Source organism: Triturus cristatus, chromosome 6 (genome assembly GCF_964204655.1).
Source record: "Triturus cristatus chromosome 6, aTriCri1.1, whole genome shotgun sequence".
Lineage (NCBI taxonomy): Eukaryota > Metazoa > Chordata > Amphibia > Caudata > Salamandridae > Triturus > Triturus cristatus.
Genome location: NC_140589.1, coordinates 1,142,286,285 through 1,142,301,096, shown reverse-complemented (window position 1 = coordinate 1,142,301,096; position 14,812 = coordinate 1,142,286,285). Strand labels below are relative to the sequence as shown.

The 14,812-nt window shown below is 40.6% G+C and overlaps 1 protein-coding gene across 2 annotated transcripts in view; it reads left to right on the top strand.

Annotated features, from left to right (window-relative positions):
• CST7 (cystatin F) overlaps positions 1 to 14,812 on the top strand; it is a 140,777-nt gene that overhangs the window by 39,407 nt on the left and 86,558 nt on the right. Inside the window, exons 2-3 of one of the 2 annotated variants that reach the window (XM_085609325.1) lie at positions 9,134 to 9,213; positions 12,841 to 13,007. In XM_085609325.1, the coding sequence (XP_085465451.1) occupies positions 12,849 to 13,007 (159 nt within the window). In that variant the 5' untranslated portion in view covers positions 9,134 to 9,213; positions 12,841 to 12,848. The remainder of the gene's footprint in view (positions 1 to 9,133; positions 9,214 to 12,840; positions 13,008 to 14,812) is intronic. The other variant, XM_085609324.1, reaches the window with a different exon arrangement.

Genomic DNA, 14,812 nt, shown 5'->3' with positions numbered 1-14,812 from the left:
TTCTTTGTCAGGGTGGGCCAGGGTCCTCAGATACACCACAGGAGGTGGGCCAGCATTGTGGAAGGCAGGCACAGCCTTATTCAGGCCCAGGTGTTACTCCTCCCACCACTCTACATGTGGATGGGTCTATTCAGCCCTGTGCTGACTCACCCTGTCTCCTGGAATCCCCCCAGCCCGAGTCACTCACAAACCAGACATGGAATACACAACCTAGCCGAGGCAGGCTTAGATGGTTAGGCAAGAAAATACCTACTTTCTAAAAGTGGTATTTTCAAACACAGAATGTTAAAACCAACTTTACTAAAAGATGTATTTTATCATTATGATTTCAGGCATACTAAACTCGAATTTCTACCAGGTTCCCTGGGTCAGTTAGGATTATAAGGTGTTCTAATCAAACTGGTAACAACTAGCAGTCCCTTGAACACAAATATATTAAAACAATATAGATTTTCAAAGATAGTCACTTTACACACAATCAAATTAAAAAAACCATATACATTTATTTTATAAAAACATGTATTTCATCACATTTAAAAACATCACTTTGTATTGATTCCTATTCTAATCAACACCCTGAGTCTAATCACATGAAACATATAATGACTCGCAAGTACATACAACAAGCCAAGACAAAATTACACATTTATCATAAACAAGTCGAATGATTAATAAAATACACAACCCTATTGTAAGCCCGCATAACAGAGAGAATACAACATAAAGAAGACACTATACTTTGTCATAAACTATACATCCAATTTAAGACAGCTCTGGGCATTAAACACTTGTGAGATCTTGACCCATTTATCCTATCAAGTGGATATCCTTTTCTTTGGATTGTATTTGTCCTATGCGTCGACGCGTTTCGATGGGCTAGATTTATGCCGCTATCTTTGTCAAGACCAGTAATCGATGTTTTTCTCTCGTTCAGTGTTGGTTTTTTAATTTCAACTGAGTATATTTTTCCCTTTGTTCCTTATTGACACTGCCCACTACGGATGGTTGAGCGACACTTCTTGTGTAACGGGAATTAATGTTCCACCTTCATCCTTCACCGTTAGATTTGTGTAATACTGCTACGGCTTCTCAAGGAAAAAGGGCACTGTTCTTTATCTGTTCAATTGGCCCAGCTACTGTTTTCCGTTTGTAGTAATCTTTTTCTTGGCGTTTATATTGTGGCCCGCATGTCGTTCCTTTTCTTCCAATTTAAGGCAGGTACAATTGAGACCTGTTCGAGGACCGGCAATGAATGGAGCGTCCTCCCTGTTTAACAATTCCCCTATTCTTGGAGATACAGGTTCTGTCGTCCATGCGGGGATAGTTCCTTAATGCAGCATTAAGGACGCTCCATTCATTGCCGGTCCTCGAACAGGTCTCAATTGTACCTGCCTTAAATTGGAAGAAAAGGAACGACATGCGGTCCACAATATAAACGCCAAGAAAAAGATTACTACAAACGGACAACAGTAGCTGGGCCAATTGAACAGATAAAGAACAGTGCCCTTTTTCCTTGAGAAGCCGTAGCAGTATTACACAAATCTAACGGTGAAGGATGAAGGTGGAACATTAATTCCCGTTACACAAGAAGTGTCGCTCAACCATCCGTAGTGGGCAGTGTCAATAAGGAACAAAGGGAAAAATATACTCAGTTGAAATTAAAAAACCAACACTGAACGAGAGAAAAACATCGATTACTGGTCTTGACAAAGATAGCGGCATAAATCTAGCCCATCGAAACGCGTCGACGCATAGGACAAATACAATCCAAAGAAAAGGATATCCACTTGATAGGATAAATGGGTCAAGATCTCACAAGTGTTTAATCCCCAGAGCTGTCTTAAATTGGATGTATAGTTTATGACAAAGTATAGTGTCTTCTTTATGTTGTATTCTCTCTATTATGCGGGCTTACAATAGGGTTGTGTATTTTATTAATCATTCGACTTGTTTATGATAAATGTGTAATTTTGTCTTGGCTTGTTGTATGTACTTGCGAGTCATTATATGTTTCATGTGATTAGACTCAGGGTGTTGATTAGAATAGGAATCAATACAAAGTGATGTTTTTAAATGTGATGAAATACATGTTTTTATAAAATAAATGTATATGGTTTTTTTAATTTGATTGTGTGTAAAGTGACTATCTTTGAAAATCTATATTGTTTTAATATATTTGTGTTCAAGGGACTGCTAGTTGTTACTTGTAAGAGTACCCTATTCCCTTGAATCTCACAAGGGGTCTCTCTCTATTTTCAAATACTAGTTCTAATCAAACTGCCCATTCTGGCCCATGGGGACTGGTAGCCTTGCAAAAGTGAAAAAACAGAAATGGCTGTAATTCACTATTAGGACATGCCACACACACATGGGCATGTCCTACCTTTTACCTACATTGCACCCTGCTCTTGGGCCTACCTTAGGGGTGTCTGATATGCAGAAAGGGAAAGGTTTGGGGACTGGCAAGTGGGTGCACTTGCCAAGTCAACAGGCAGTACCAGACTGCACACAGGCTCTGCAATGGCATGCCTGAGACACACTTTACAAGCTGCTCTGGTGGGTGGCACAGTCAGCGCTGCAAGCCCACCAGCAGCATTTGATTTACAAGCCCTGGACACACGCAGTGCACTGTACTAGGGTCTGACAAGTAAACCAAATAAGACAATCATGGAGTCACTAATCCATACATCAATTTAACATAGGGAGCACTTGCACTGTGGCACAGAATAGCAGTGGCACAGTGCCCAAAGCATCTAAAACCAGCAAAACATCAGAGGCAGCAGCAAAAAATGGAAGGGAGACCCATGCCAATGGTGCCAGGTCTAACATCTATGCACTGGTGCAAATTTACAACTTTCAGGCATGTACTAAAGTGTACCAAAATATGTGAAACCATACTCCTAACAAACAGATGTACACTCTTACCCTGCACTCCATTTTTCCCATCCTGGAAAATGTTTTGCTCCTGTCCTTGTTAGGAGTACGTTTCCAACTTTGTCCCATGTGGGAAGAGATTGGAGGAGTTGGTGAATAACCTTAAACATGTTAGCTTGTGAATGTGCATGGAATGCCAGAGTATTCCCACCCTGGAACTACCGCTTGCCTCTTACTTCAAGCCCCTCTATGTAGATTGCAGAAAGTTGGCAAAATCAGTGGCATAATTAAAAACTGATATAATATGAGACCTATAAAAGCATAAAGGCACTGCAATAAAGAGAACGCTGCAGTAATGTGTCACCTAACTCTATGGCACCAAAAACAACAAGTGGATTAATTTAGAGGACAAGTAGGTTTCTGAAGCATCTCAAGTTAAAGTTCAAAAGCTTTTATTCGGTTTGCATAACACAACTATATAAGCTGGACAATTGTATCAACATATTTAAAAATCAAAGTTTAAAATATCAGTCTCCTCTACATGTATAATTATTATAAACACAAATTTGTCAATATTCCTCGTCTTATACACTTATTGTAACACATGTTCGTGGATCAAACATCAAAGTGCATTACGCTATAAAATATCAAGTGTAATCACAAAGAACTCCACAATGTATGGAGGGGGGAATGGGAGGCGTGGGGTTGTAGGAGCTAGCGGCCTCCATTACTAAATGTTTACCACAGAAAGCTGCTCCTAGTGAAGTGTGACCCTACTACAGTTATAGAACTGTTGTGAGTTATGACATCTCACAAAAAGTGACGGACTGGTCTCACACACCACCTGGTGTCATGCTTCATCATCGGCCAGTCCTCGCCCTCCAAAACCTTCGTTTGATGGAGGGCGGGCATATACCTGGAGACAGGGATGCACTTCTAAACTAAAGAGTGGGGGCCCGTGGGATGGAACGTGAAGTTAAAAATCATTATAGTTACCAGAAAAGAAATTTTAATGTGGCCAATAACTATATGATGCTAAAAACAATAGGACGGTGGGTGGGGTGTTTAGTGTCCCCTAACCGTCTCGTGAAAGGTCGACATGTTTCTGCCTAGTTGGCCCGAGCGGGTCCAGGGCATTCATCAGGACCTAAGTTTGAATTGGGGGCTCCGTTCTTACCAACAGGTAGCAAGAAAGTCCCACTGCGCGGGTGTGGCGAGGGCCGCACTCCGCTTCCTAAATGCCTTCCAAACGTCAAGCCTATAGGGAGGAGTGAATAAACAATTGTGTAATAACTGTAGAAAAGGGTCAAAAACACATAACATTAAAAGACAAAGATGAAAAGAAACAGCGCATGCGTAAGTTCCTTAAGGTGAGTGACTATTCACGTGACTTGTGCCACTCTATGTGTGTACACAAACAGAACGAGAGTGTAGAAACTCTCGTGGGTCTTACCCTAGTTGAAACAACTACTTGCCACATGGGGGGAGGGGAGGGGAAACTCCTGTTCATTCAGGAGGGAGAGAAGGTAAATCACAGTATTCATCAGAGTATTACCATCCGGTATATGGAACATGGAAATTCCACATGCGAGTAAAGTACACATCCATTCACACAGTAACGAACCAGAGGGGTCTAGTTACAGCTATAATCGCATTCACACTCTTACTGTCTCAGGCAAAGTATCCCGCGTTCAGCCTATGGTGTTGCTCCCGGTCCTCCCGAATGTAGGAATGAGGCCGCGGGGTCAGGGTTTAAATAGTGTGCTTGATGCTTTAATTGGAGTCAGCGTTGAGTAGTTACGGCTGAAAAGTGACTCCTTTTTGTTTCCGGTGTCCGCATCATATAGTTATTGGCCACATTAAAATTTCTTCTCTGGTAACTATAATGATTTTTAACTTCACGTTCCATCCCACGGGCCCCCACTCTTTAGTTTAGAAGTGCATCCCTGTCTCCAGGTGTATGCCCGCCCTCCATCAAACGAAGGTTTTGGAGGGCGAGGACTGGCCGATGATGAAGCATGACACCAGGTGGTGTGTGAGACCAGTCCGTCCCTTTTTGTGAGATGTCCTAACTCACAACAGTTCTATAACTGTAGTAGGGTCCCACTTCACTAGGAGCAGCTTTCTGTGGTAAACATAAAATATCAAGTGCCAGAATCCAGATATGCAAATATCTGTCTAACTATTACAGTACATGAAACTGTACAAATTCGCTATAAAGTAACATATGCTTAAGGGCAAATTTCCATTTTAAAATAAAATTTCATAGTACTATCAACTTTCTAGCAACTCTACATTCCATTATAAAATTTGCTACATAAAAACAGATGCCTGGGCTCTCAAGTGTACATAATAATTTCATAGCATTTGCAGTTAGTCGGATATTATATTTTAGAAAGATAGGCTTTAAAAAAGAAATTCTAAGTGATACATAAAATTTACAAAATAATAAGAAATGGCAGCAACTCTGTTTAGAAATGTTATCACATGGGCATATCACTTTGGAGCTTTTCCCATAACCGGGAAGGCTACGAGATGGTGGGCAATTCCCAGCCTAAGGCGTGTTAATACAAATCGATGCGAAGGTCTTGACATATCCACCAAATACGGCTGAAGCCCACTTTTGAGTTCAAGTTGCCTATAAAACACAAATGTCTTTTGGAACCCAATTAATTTTACTCGTTCCCTCCTCTTATAGGACATAAAGGAATCTTTTATCTCTTTTTTAGATAATGTTATTGGATATTCGGACTCATCAAGGATATTAAAATCAAATAAGAGATTATACCAGTGGTTAATGTAACTTAACCACGGTATACAGGAACAGTGGTCCAGCCTTAAACAGTCCTTAATTATAGACTGTGTGAATTCAGTTTCACTCTTAGACCAGATGGAGCGCCATAAAAGTAGGGGGCGCAAAGCAGCCAAATCACATATATAATTAAGACCAGTTTCCAAATGAATTAACTCAGTGGAGGCTAGGGCAGGTGCACTCAGTAACCTTTTAAGGAAACTGTTTTCGTCTGATTGGAGTTGGTCAGCGGGACAATGGCCCCATATTCCAGCCCCATACAGGGCTGAGAAGACACATCTTGCGTTATATATGGCCACCATGTCCTTTACCCTCCGATCCCCTAATTTAGCTGCAAACCTAAATATACCATTCGTATTCCTGATCATTTTATATCTGATATTTTCATGTTCACTGGTCCATTTACCACTACCCTCAAAAGTAATACCTAGGTAACAAAAAGATTTAACTGCATGTATTTTAAAACCATCTAAGAAGAAGGACCTTGATGAGTTCGACTTCTTGCCACATGTCATAGTAAATGTTTTTGATTTATTGATTAAGAGTTTTCTGCCTTTAATAAAATCTGTAAAATTGTTGATGAGCCGTTGAAGGCCTATCGAGGTACGAGATATTAAAATAGCATCATCGGCATATAATAATAGCGGTACTGCCTTATTATCTATCATTGGTGCATCTACTGAAATGTGACCTAAAACCGTGGCTATTTGATTAATAAATAAAGAAAATAAAAGGGGGGCCAAAACACACCCTTGCCTGATACCTCTTCTCACAACAAAAAAGGGGGTTCGTTCACCAGTTGGCCCATAACGTACACTACAGGATAGTCTCTCATATACTCGTGCCAAAAAGAATACTATCCCTTTCGGGGCCCCAGATTCAAGCAGTACGGTCCACAAAAGAGTGGTCAACTAAATCAAAAGCACTGCTTAAATCGGCAAAACATAAAAACAAGTTACCCCCTTTCACTGATGTATATTTATTAATTAGCAAATCAAGGTTCGCACATTGTTCTAAGGTACCTAGGCCTTTCCTAAATCCGTATTGAACAGGAGATCAAATCTTATAGTCCGAGGCCCAGGTTTCCAATCTTTTTAAAAGAACCCTGCTCATGACCTTTATTGAGGAATCCAATAAGGCTATAGGACGGTAATTACAGGCTTCAGAGCGAGAACCCTTTTTATAAAGTGGAATAATTAATGATTGATCCCAAGATATTGGAAAGTTCCCTAGAGCCGCAATATTAAAAACCCTCATAAGGATTGGGGCCCATAGATCCATTTCGTTCTTATATAAGTCGATCGGGACCCCATCCGGACCTGGTGCTTTTCCCCCCTTACTATTGACTAGCGCTTCTTGTACTTCTTCCACATCAATTAACATGGGCAATGTAGGCCACGTAAAATCGTCATTTAAAGATGCAGTTGAGAGCACCCTATCTGGGTTAAAAATATTAGAATAATGTTCAATCCATTCTGTACAATTCACATAGGACATTAATTCTGGAGTACAAGTATCTTTTTAAAAAGGGACTATTTACAATTTCCAAAAAGGTTTACTATTCTTAATATTGGCTGCCAAACTTAATTTGTCCCATGCATCTACTCGAAGCTCTTTTTTGTGGGCCAATGTAACTTGCTTATATTCAACTCGTAACTCATGAATATGCCATTGGTTACGAGGTTTGGTCCCCAGCGCCAATTTCAACTTCTGCAATGCCTGGGTGCATTTTGAATCAAACCACCTCGAGCCAGCTTTTTCCAAATTTTTAGTACTATTGGTTAATAAACTCCTAATTGATCTATTTATATTAGAAAATGCATCTAATAGAGTATCAGAGAGGACCTCTTCACTAAGGCAATAGTCCATTTCTTTTCTACAGTTTGTGACCACTTCCTTTTGAACTTAGGGTGGGTCTACTGCGACCCACTTAATTCTCATGCCGTTAGGACTAACAAGGAGAATGTCCAAAATACATTCCTCAGTATTCGTTAGTTTATTACTCCAATCTAGAAGTACTATAGAAATGCTATTATGGTCACTGACCGCCTGTTCAAGTATACATAGATCCGTATAAATCTATTTTTTTTAAATTAAAATATGATCTATGTTACTATAAGCATTATGCCCATTAAAAGTTGGGCATTTGATATGGCCCTTTCTCATGGAGCAATCTAGTAAGTCGAGGTCAAATTTTGCCATTATCGTATTTAAAGTCATACCGTATCCACAATGGGGAAAATGTAACAAATCATCATTGTTCCCATTAGTATTATTGTGGGCTTTCATAAACCCACATGAATTAGTTTGTATTAAAGAACAAACTCGTATGTTAAAATCACCGGCCCATAAAATAATGGCAAGTTTACCAGAGAGTGCCAATACCCTATCTATCTCCTTTTCCAATGCATCTAATGATCCTCCCCTATCGTTGGTAAAGATAGAATTATAATAATTAATTAAAACCAAGTCCTTACCCTTTGGAAACTCAAATCTCAATACTTGGCTATGGTTATCGATAGATGAGTAGCTTATAATTTTACACCCAAGTAATTTATTTGATATAAGCAACAGCAATCCTCCCTTAGCTCTTCCTGCTGGAGAAGGTATCGCACTCAGGCAATATGATGAATATCCTTCGACTACAACCGGGACCGTACTCCATGTTTCCTGTAGGCAAATAAAATCATTGCCACGGGAGATAAAATCCTGCCAAAAAGGGGTATCTAGTGTTTTGCCAAGGCCTGCAATATTCCATGTTATGAGTGTATAACCCCTTTGTATTATTGTTTGTATTCCTTGGCTAGCGGTAGGATTTGTAGTTGCGACAACATTCACCGGGGTCTCAGCATGCTGTAACCCAGATATTAACTCATTAGCATTATTTATAACAATGTGGTCGCTACTCCCAGTGCTATCACAACCTATATCCACCTGCTTGGGGTCTATATATGGAAGTTGTTCTTTACTAATTTCATTTCCCCTTTCAGTTGGTCTATAAACTACCCTCCTATCTAATTCATCATTTGGGGATACACCCTCATATCTCTCACGTCAATCATTATCCTCCATAGGGCTCAGGAGCTGGAATCTATTATACAACAGAATAGAAAAACATGTGGGTCGGGCTAGTAATGGGGGCATTGAATTAATATTAGGATGGTATGCCTTTTGGTTGGCAGCATGATCACTTTTCTACAAATGTCTGTAGAAGTAGCCCAATGGCAGTAATGTTGTATTAAAATCCCACCTTGAAGGGGGAGGTGCATTTGGTAGGGTTTTATACGCCCAACCTGGTGACCTGAAGTTAATTATTATACAGTCACCGTCAAATTTTTTTGGTAGTGGGCCTATCCATCCAACTCTTTGTGTAAGTATTATCTGATCAACCCCCATCATGGGAAAGCCACAATTATTTGATAACCAATACAATGTTTTATTTTTTAGAGTTTCATAGGTTTCTGATTGACCTTCCCGTAATTTGGATACATTAGAGAGGACAACGACATATGCCCCGCATTCTGGTGGTAAGTTAATAACTGCTGGTATATCAGTAATTTTGGGATTATCTGTATTACGTGACCCTCTTGCCTGCTAAATGGGTCTCTTTCCTCTGGTTTACTTTACCTATCGGTGGCATAATTCTTTTCTCGTATGGTGGATTATTTAGTACCTCTAAGTTTTTGCCATTATCTGAATTTCTGGGTGCAATCGTACCTGTACTAGGACCAGCCGTCGTTAAAATTGGCGGGTTACTCAATGCCGGATTGGAGGGAGCATTATTTGTAATCACATTAGTCTGATCTCTTGGATTAGCTATTTGATCTCGTAATCTAAGTTCATCCATGTGCCCACCAAGTTTGTGTACCTCTCTTGTCAAGTTATCAATTTTTTCATATAGTGGCCGGATTAACTCAGTTATTTTCTCAGTAAGAGCCTCTATACTGAATGTACACTTTGCTTTTCTTTGGCTATCCTGCCATTTCCCTGACCTGTATTTCTCCTTTTGCCCCCTTTAATTGGATTTATAAGTGGGAGCAAAGGGGTTACATTAGATAAATTTGGTGTAATTGAGATCCGTGAAACGTGTACGTTCTCTGTCAGCCATAGCTGTGTCAGGTGTCATGTCCGGGACCCAGTCTGTAATGGTCAGTCCTTCCTCCCGGGTTGTATGGATCTCTACAATCGAACTAACTTGTTCCCCACCCCTTGTACCTGTTCCCATTGATATACGTCTTTCTGTGAGGTCTATTTCTTCCGCCAGGGCACTAACCGCTTTGGTCAGGTAAGTATCTATAGAGTTATGCGTTTTATCCATTGGAGGTTTTACTCGACGCTAGTCATAATTGGATAATCTCAAGGAATATGTTAGATAGGAGAAGGAACAACCAGCAACAATAACTATCATATGAGGTCATAGGACACATGTAGTAATATCCTAACAAACTTTGATTTCAACGTACTAATTTGGTATATAATACTCAGAACGGAAATATCAGTGGGATGGCCCTGCCCGGCCTCCTCTGGCCCCGGACGGCCACAGACGGCCCGCCCTTTGCCCGGGCTTAGCCCGGCAACACCCATGCGCGTCCCGCGACGTGGGGGCTCTCCGCAGTTCTTAAGCGCCTTCGGGCGTGGAATGGGCGTGTGCAGCTGCGGCTTCCTGCCGCAAAGACTCTTGGGCAATGTAGTCTCCCCCGCTCTGCGGCCGCGCTAGAGTGGCAAAAGCTGCGGCGGCAGGGGGAGACTGGTACCGGGAGCTGGAACCAGGGTCCTGAAGTCCTGAGGCTGCGAGGTCAAGGTACGTTTTTCCCCCAAAGCGTTAAAGCACCCTTTACCATTCCTTGGACAAGTAGATAATTTATAAAATCCCACACCCCTGATATATCCACTCACAGCCAGAATTCCATCCTGAAATAGGTCAATGTGGACAAATCTGTTAATCTGTCAACCAGCTAGGAAAGCAGTTTTGTGAAATCTGCAATCAATTCCTTTTTCAATTAAATGCATTATGATGGACACACACAGTAGCAGTGATGCTCATTAAATTAACAAAACCGTCCTACAGAGGTGGATAACCCTCATTAGCCTAATATGAAACAGAATATCTTTGATTTTCCTAAGTGTCATGAAATGAACAAGTACTGATAACGGAGAAGTCTCTGTCTGAGGTGAAGAACACTTTCACCATGTCTCAGTTTTACATGGTGCATTATAGCTTTTAGGTCTTGCTTGAAAGCAGAGTGGTTGCCAGACCATATGTGATCAACAGAAAAAGATAAGCCAGGATCACTACTAAGAAAGGGATTTGGGCCCAGATGTACGAAAATAGGAATACCGATTACGTAATTGAGATTTTCTTGAGAAAAGCAATTGGGAAATAGCTTTTCACAATGTATGAGACTCTTTTGAGTTTCCTTAGTGATTTGTTGCGGGTCGCAAATAGACCTACCTCATGAATATTAATGAGGTAGGTCGCAATTTATGATCATTCCGTTTCTCTGCCATCACAGGGATGGCGCCATGCTAGGGTCAGCAAACCACCATGTCTGTGATTGCTTTCAAATAAAGCAATCATTTGTTTTTAAGTGCAGCCCACTTTTCTTAAAGGAAAACAGGATGCATTTACAAAAAAATAAAATGAAACTTTGAAGTTTCATTTTTCAGGAGTGGACAGTGGTCCCACTGCCTGGTCTCAAAAAAAAAAAATTCAATTATTCTCAAAGGAGAAGTAGTCCCTTGGGGACGGACCTCTCCTCATTTGTGAATGGGTTACCACCAACTTTCAATTGGCGCTAAATTACAACTGTTTTGGGCCCGCATTTCAGTCGCAAAATGTTTGCACATACCATTCCAATTCGATATTCGGAAGGCATGCCCTCAATACACACATCCATTAACCGAATCACAAAATCTCAAATCACAAATTGGGCTTTGTACTTCACAGAAAGCATTTTTGTGGATGCATACAGCCAAATTCGCAGAATTAGCTATTTGTGTATGCAAAAGTGCTTCGTACATCTAGCCCATAGTTCCACCTACATGTTGATTTGCCTGAATACAACATTTGCTTAGGCAGAAGTTTCAACTGAAAAAGAGTGTTGTTAATAAATGTTTCTCTTGCGGGAAAGCTTATGATATAGACCTCTTTATTCTTTAAAGTTGCGACAGTAGGTCTGGTGTCATATCATATGCTAAATCGAATAGGCATTTAAAGATAAATTGTTACTACACTCTGCTCTAGCATTTACAGAGGTATTTTGTTGATTGGAATTTCACAGAATACCAAAGTAGGTTTTGGTGTTTATTTCCTCTGACAAACCCTGGGGAAGAAGATTGTCACTGTGCTAACCACTATCAGGAGGACTTGTATTTTGTTTTGTAATGTTATGCATTTGCAATTTTGACACTGCATGCCTGTTAATTGCCTTGTGGGAAAGCTTATGCTCTATGTAGTGGGCCTGATTCAGTTATGGTGTAAAGCCAATGATAGACAGTAGGCCTCGCTGGTTCAATGGGAAAATTTCTATTGAGTGCCAGCAATTAGCTTTATATATTGTGAAATGTTATTACAAAGGCAGTATGACTGACCTATTTCTTGTGAAAAGCATATGTTGAAGCAATATATTTTTAATGGCGGAATGTAATGGTGGAAGGGTGGACAAACCCTTGGGGAGAAAGGTTTACAATGTAACAATATGTGTTGGACCCTTTTAAAAAGAGTTGGATCATGTTTTGACGACTGTAATATTGTTCATATTTGTAATTTTTGAACTGTATTTTTGATGTTTGCCAGTTTATCCACAATATAGTAGGCCTAAACAGCTAATGGTGACAAACCAAAGACAAAGGCTGTTTTCAGGGGTGATGTTCTTGGCATGTCATGGATGTTTGGCCAGCATCTGAGTTGAATGTACACTTACCACCACAGGAATGCAAAGCCAAATCTAGCAGTGGGCTCTTTCCCCTATAGATGTGAATCAAGTTAGTGATAGTATTGTATGTGTGCGTCTGCCAGCGCGAGCGTAAGACACCACAGTGTTTGTCAGAACATTCAGTACTTGAGTGGGATGTTTAATCGATGCAAACAGGAGCAGTTGTCTTGATTTCATTGAATTTGTAACCAGGAAACGTTTGTTTCTGTCTGTCTGCAGTACTCTACATGCAGAAGCCAACAATTCAGCCTGGATTTCCCAGAAATGCTAGAACAGATGATCCTGCTGTTTTGAATGCAGCCAGGTTCGCCATTTATGAATACAACAACAGAACAAATGATATCTTCTTATTCAAGGTTTCGGATATAAGAAAAGCCATGATCCAGGTAACTAAAATATGTCTTTAAATTTCATACACTTGCGACAAACTCTCCTTTTGTTTGTTTTTTTACTAAAGGTTCTCTATAATGGGAATTAGACTAGGTTTCTGAGAACCACATAGTAAAGATGTAATATAATTGTGTACAATGAGGATAATGAATAAAACGGCTACTAAAGAGAGGTAGTGATGATCTGTGATGTCAGGTGGCCATGGTATTGCAGTCATTGAGAAAAGTATGGTGCTTGATTACCTGTAAATGCTTAGACGGAGGTGCTCATGGCAAGGGATGGATTATTGAATATGGTGTGACAAGACTGCCAAGCCAGGGTGCATGAGCATAGCCCTACCCCCTTGATACCCACATGCCATCCTCGTACCCTACATCCCACCTTCACAAGGATTCACAGAGCTGCCAAGCTACACAGACTCCCAGCCTGGAATTCACACTACTGTGCTATCCCCCAGAAGCAACAGACCCTGCAGGCTCAGAACTTGCATCAGAGCTTTCCCCAGGTTACACATTATTTCAGGTGCTGATTCAGGCTACTGAGCAATCCCTCAGATGAAATAGAACGAACTGGCTCAGACTTCAGGCAGCAGGGTCATCCCACTAGTTGAACTTACTCGTAGCCTCCGAATTCAGACTACTAAGCCGGTTTTTATGTGAAACAGAATATACAGGTGTAGGCCTTACAGTAGGGTTATTACACATGATACACATGCTCACAAGCTCTGAATTCAGACTTACGAGCTATCCTTTCAGTTAAGAAAAATGTACAGGCTCGGACATCATGTGAGAAAATGCCCCCTTCTGAATGCTACCTCTTATATTTTTTTTTTTTTTTTTTGTGTGCTGAATTCTATTGCTGGTGCATATTCTACTGTCCAGTGCCCAGTGTATGTGCTCTGACCCCTAAAACATGTAGAAATTGGCTAATCCCTGAAACACATATTTAAGTTTTCTGTAAGGCCATAATGTATTTGGAAGAAATACACGCATGTTATGAAAAGTTAATTGTTACCTGTGGACGGAAACACTTATTGTGCCATCCACTAGAGATGGAAAGAAAAACATGGCTTCAAGACTACCATTGTAGCATGCCTGCTGCAGAGTAAAACCTGCAATGTGACATGTTAAAATAACCCTTTTTCTCAGGTAAAAAGCTCCCTTTTAAATATTAGTAAGTCATCGCTTTGTAGGTCTTGTAGCCTACAAAGTATGGTGCATGGTAATTAAAAGTGGGACATGTAAAAAATGTTACCCTGTCCCTACAGTGCCAGGCCCTATAAGGTATTTTAACTGTGGCTGGCCTAGTTGTTCTATGTCTAAAACCGGAGTACAGATTAAAATATTAATACTGTATCTCAGGAATGGGACCAGCTAGAAAAATAATTAAGCCACTATTTGTAATAGTTATTAAAATTTCCAATTTAATGGTGAAGTTGGATTTTTAATAAATATTAGTGAAAGGGAACTGTTAGCAAGTTACCTTGTCTTTGCCTGATGTTTCTGTGGGCTAATTTGCATTAACTCTCCAGCTTCTCTCAGCCTGCGCTCAGTGAAGGAAGAGGTGTGAAATGCCTCCTAGCACCATTCACGTATGACTTCACCAAACGTAGGGAGGCCAGACTCGGTGCAGCTCATGATGCTACTCTTAGGGCGACCCATCATCTGATCTGACCTGAAAGTGAATGATGAATGGGTCCTACATCATTATCCCCATTACCTGGCCTTCCTGCGGCATGCATTGTGAAAGGCAGATTGTTCCAGCCCTGCCCACCTTTTCAGGTCTTTTAGCTATTGTGTAA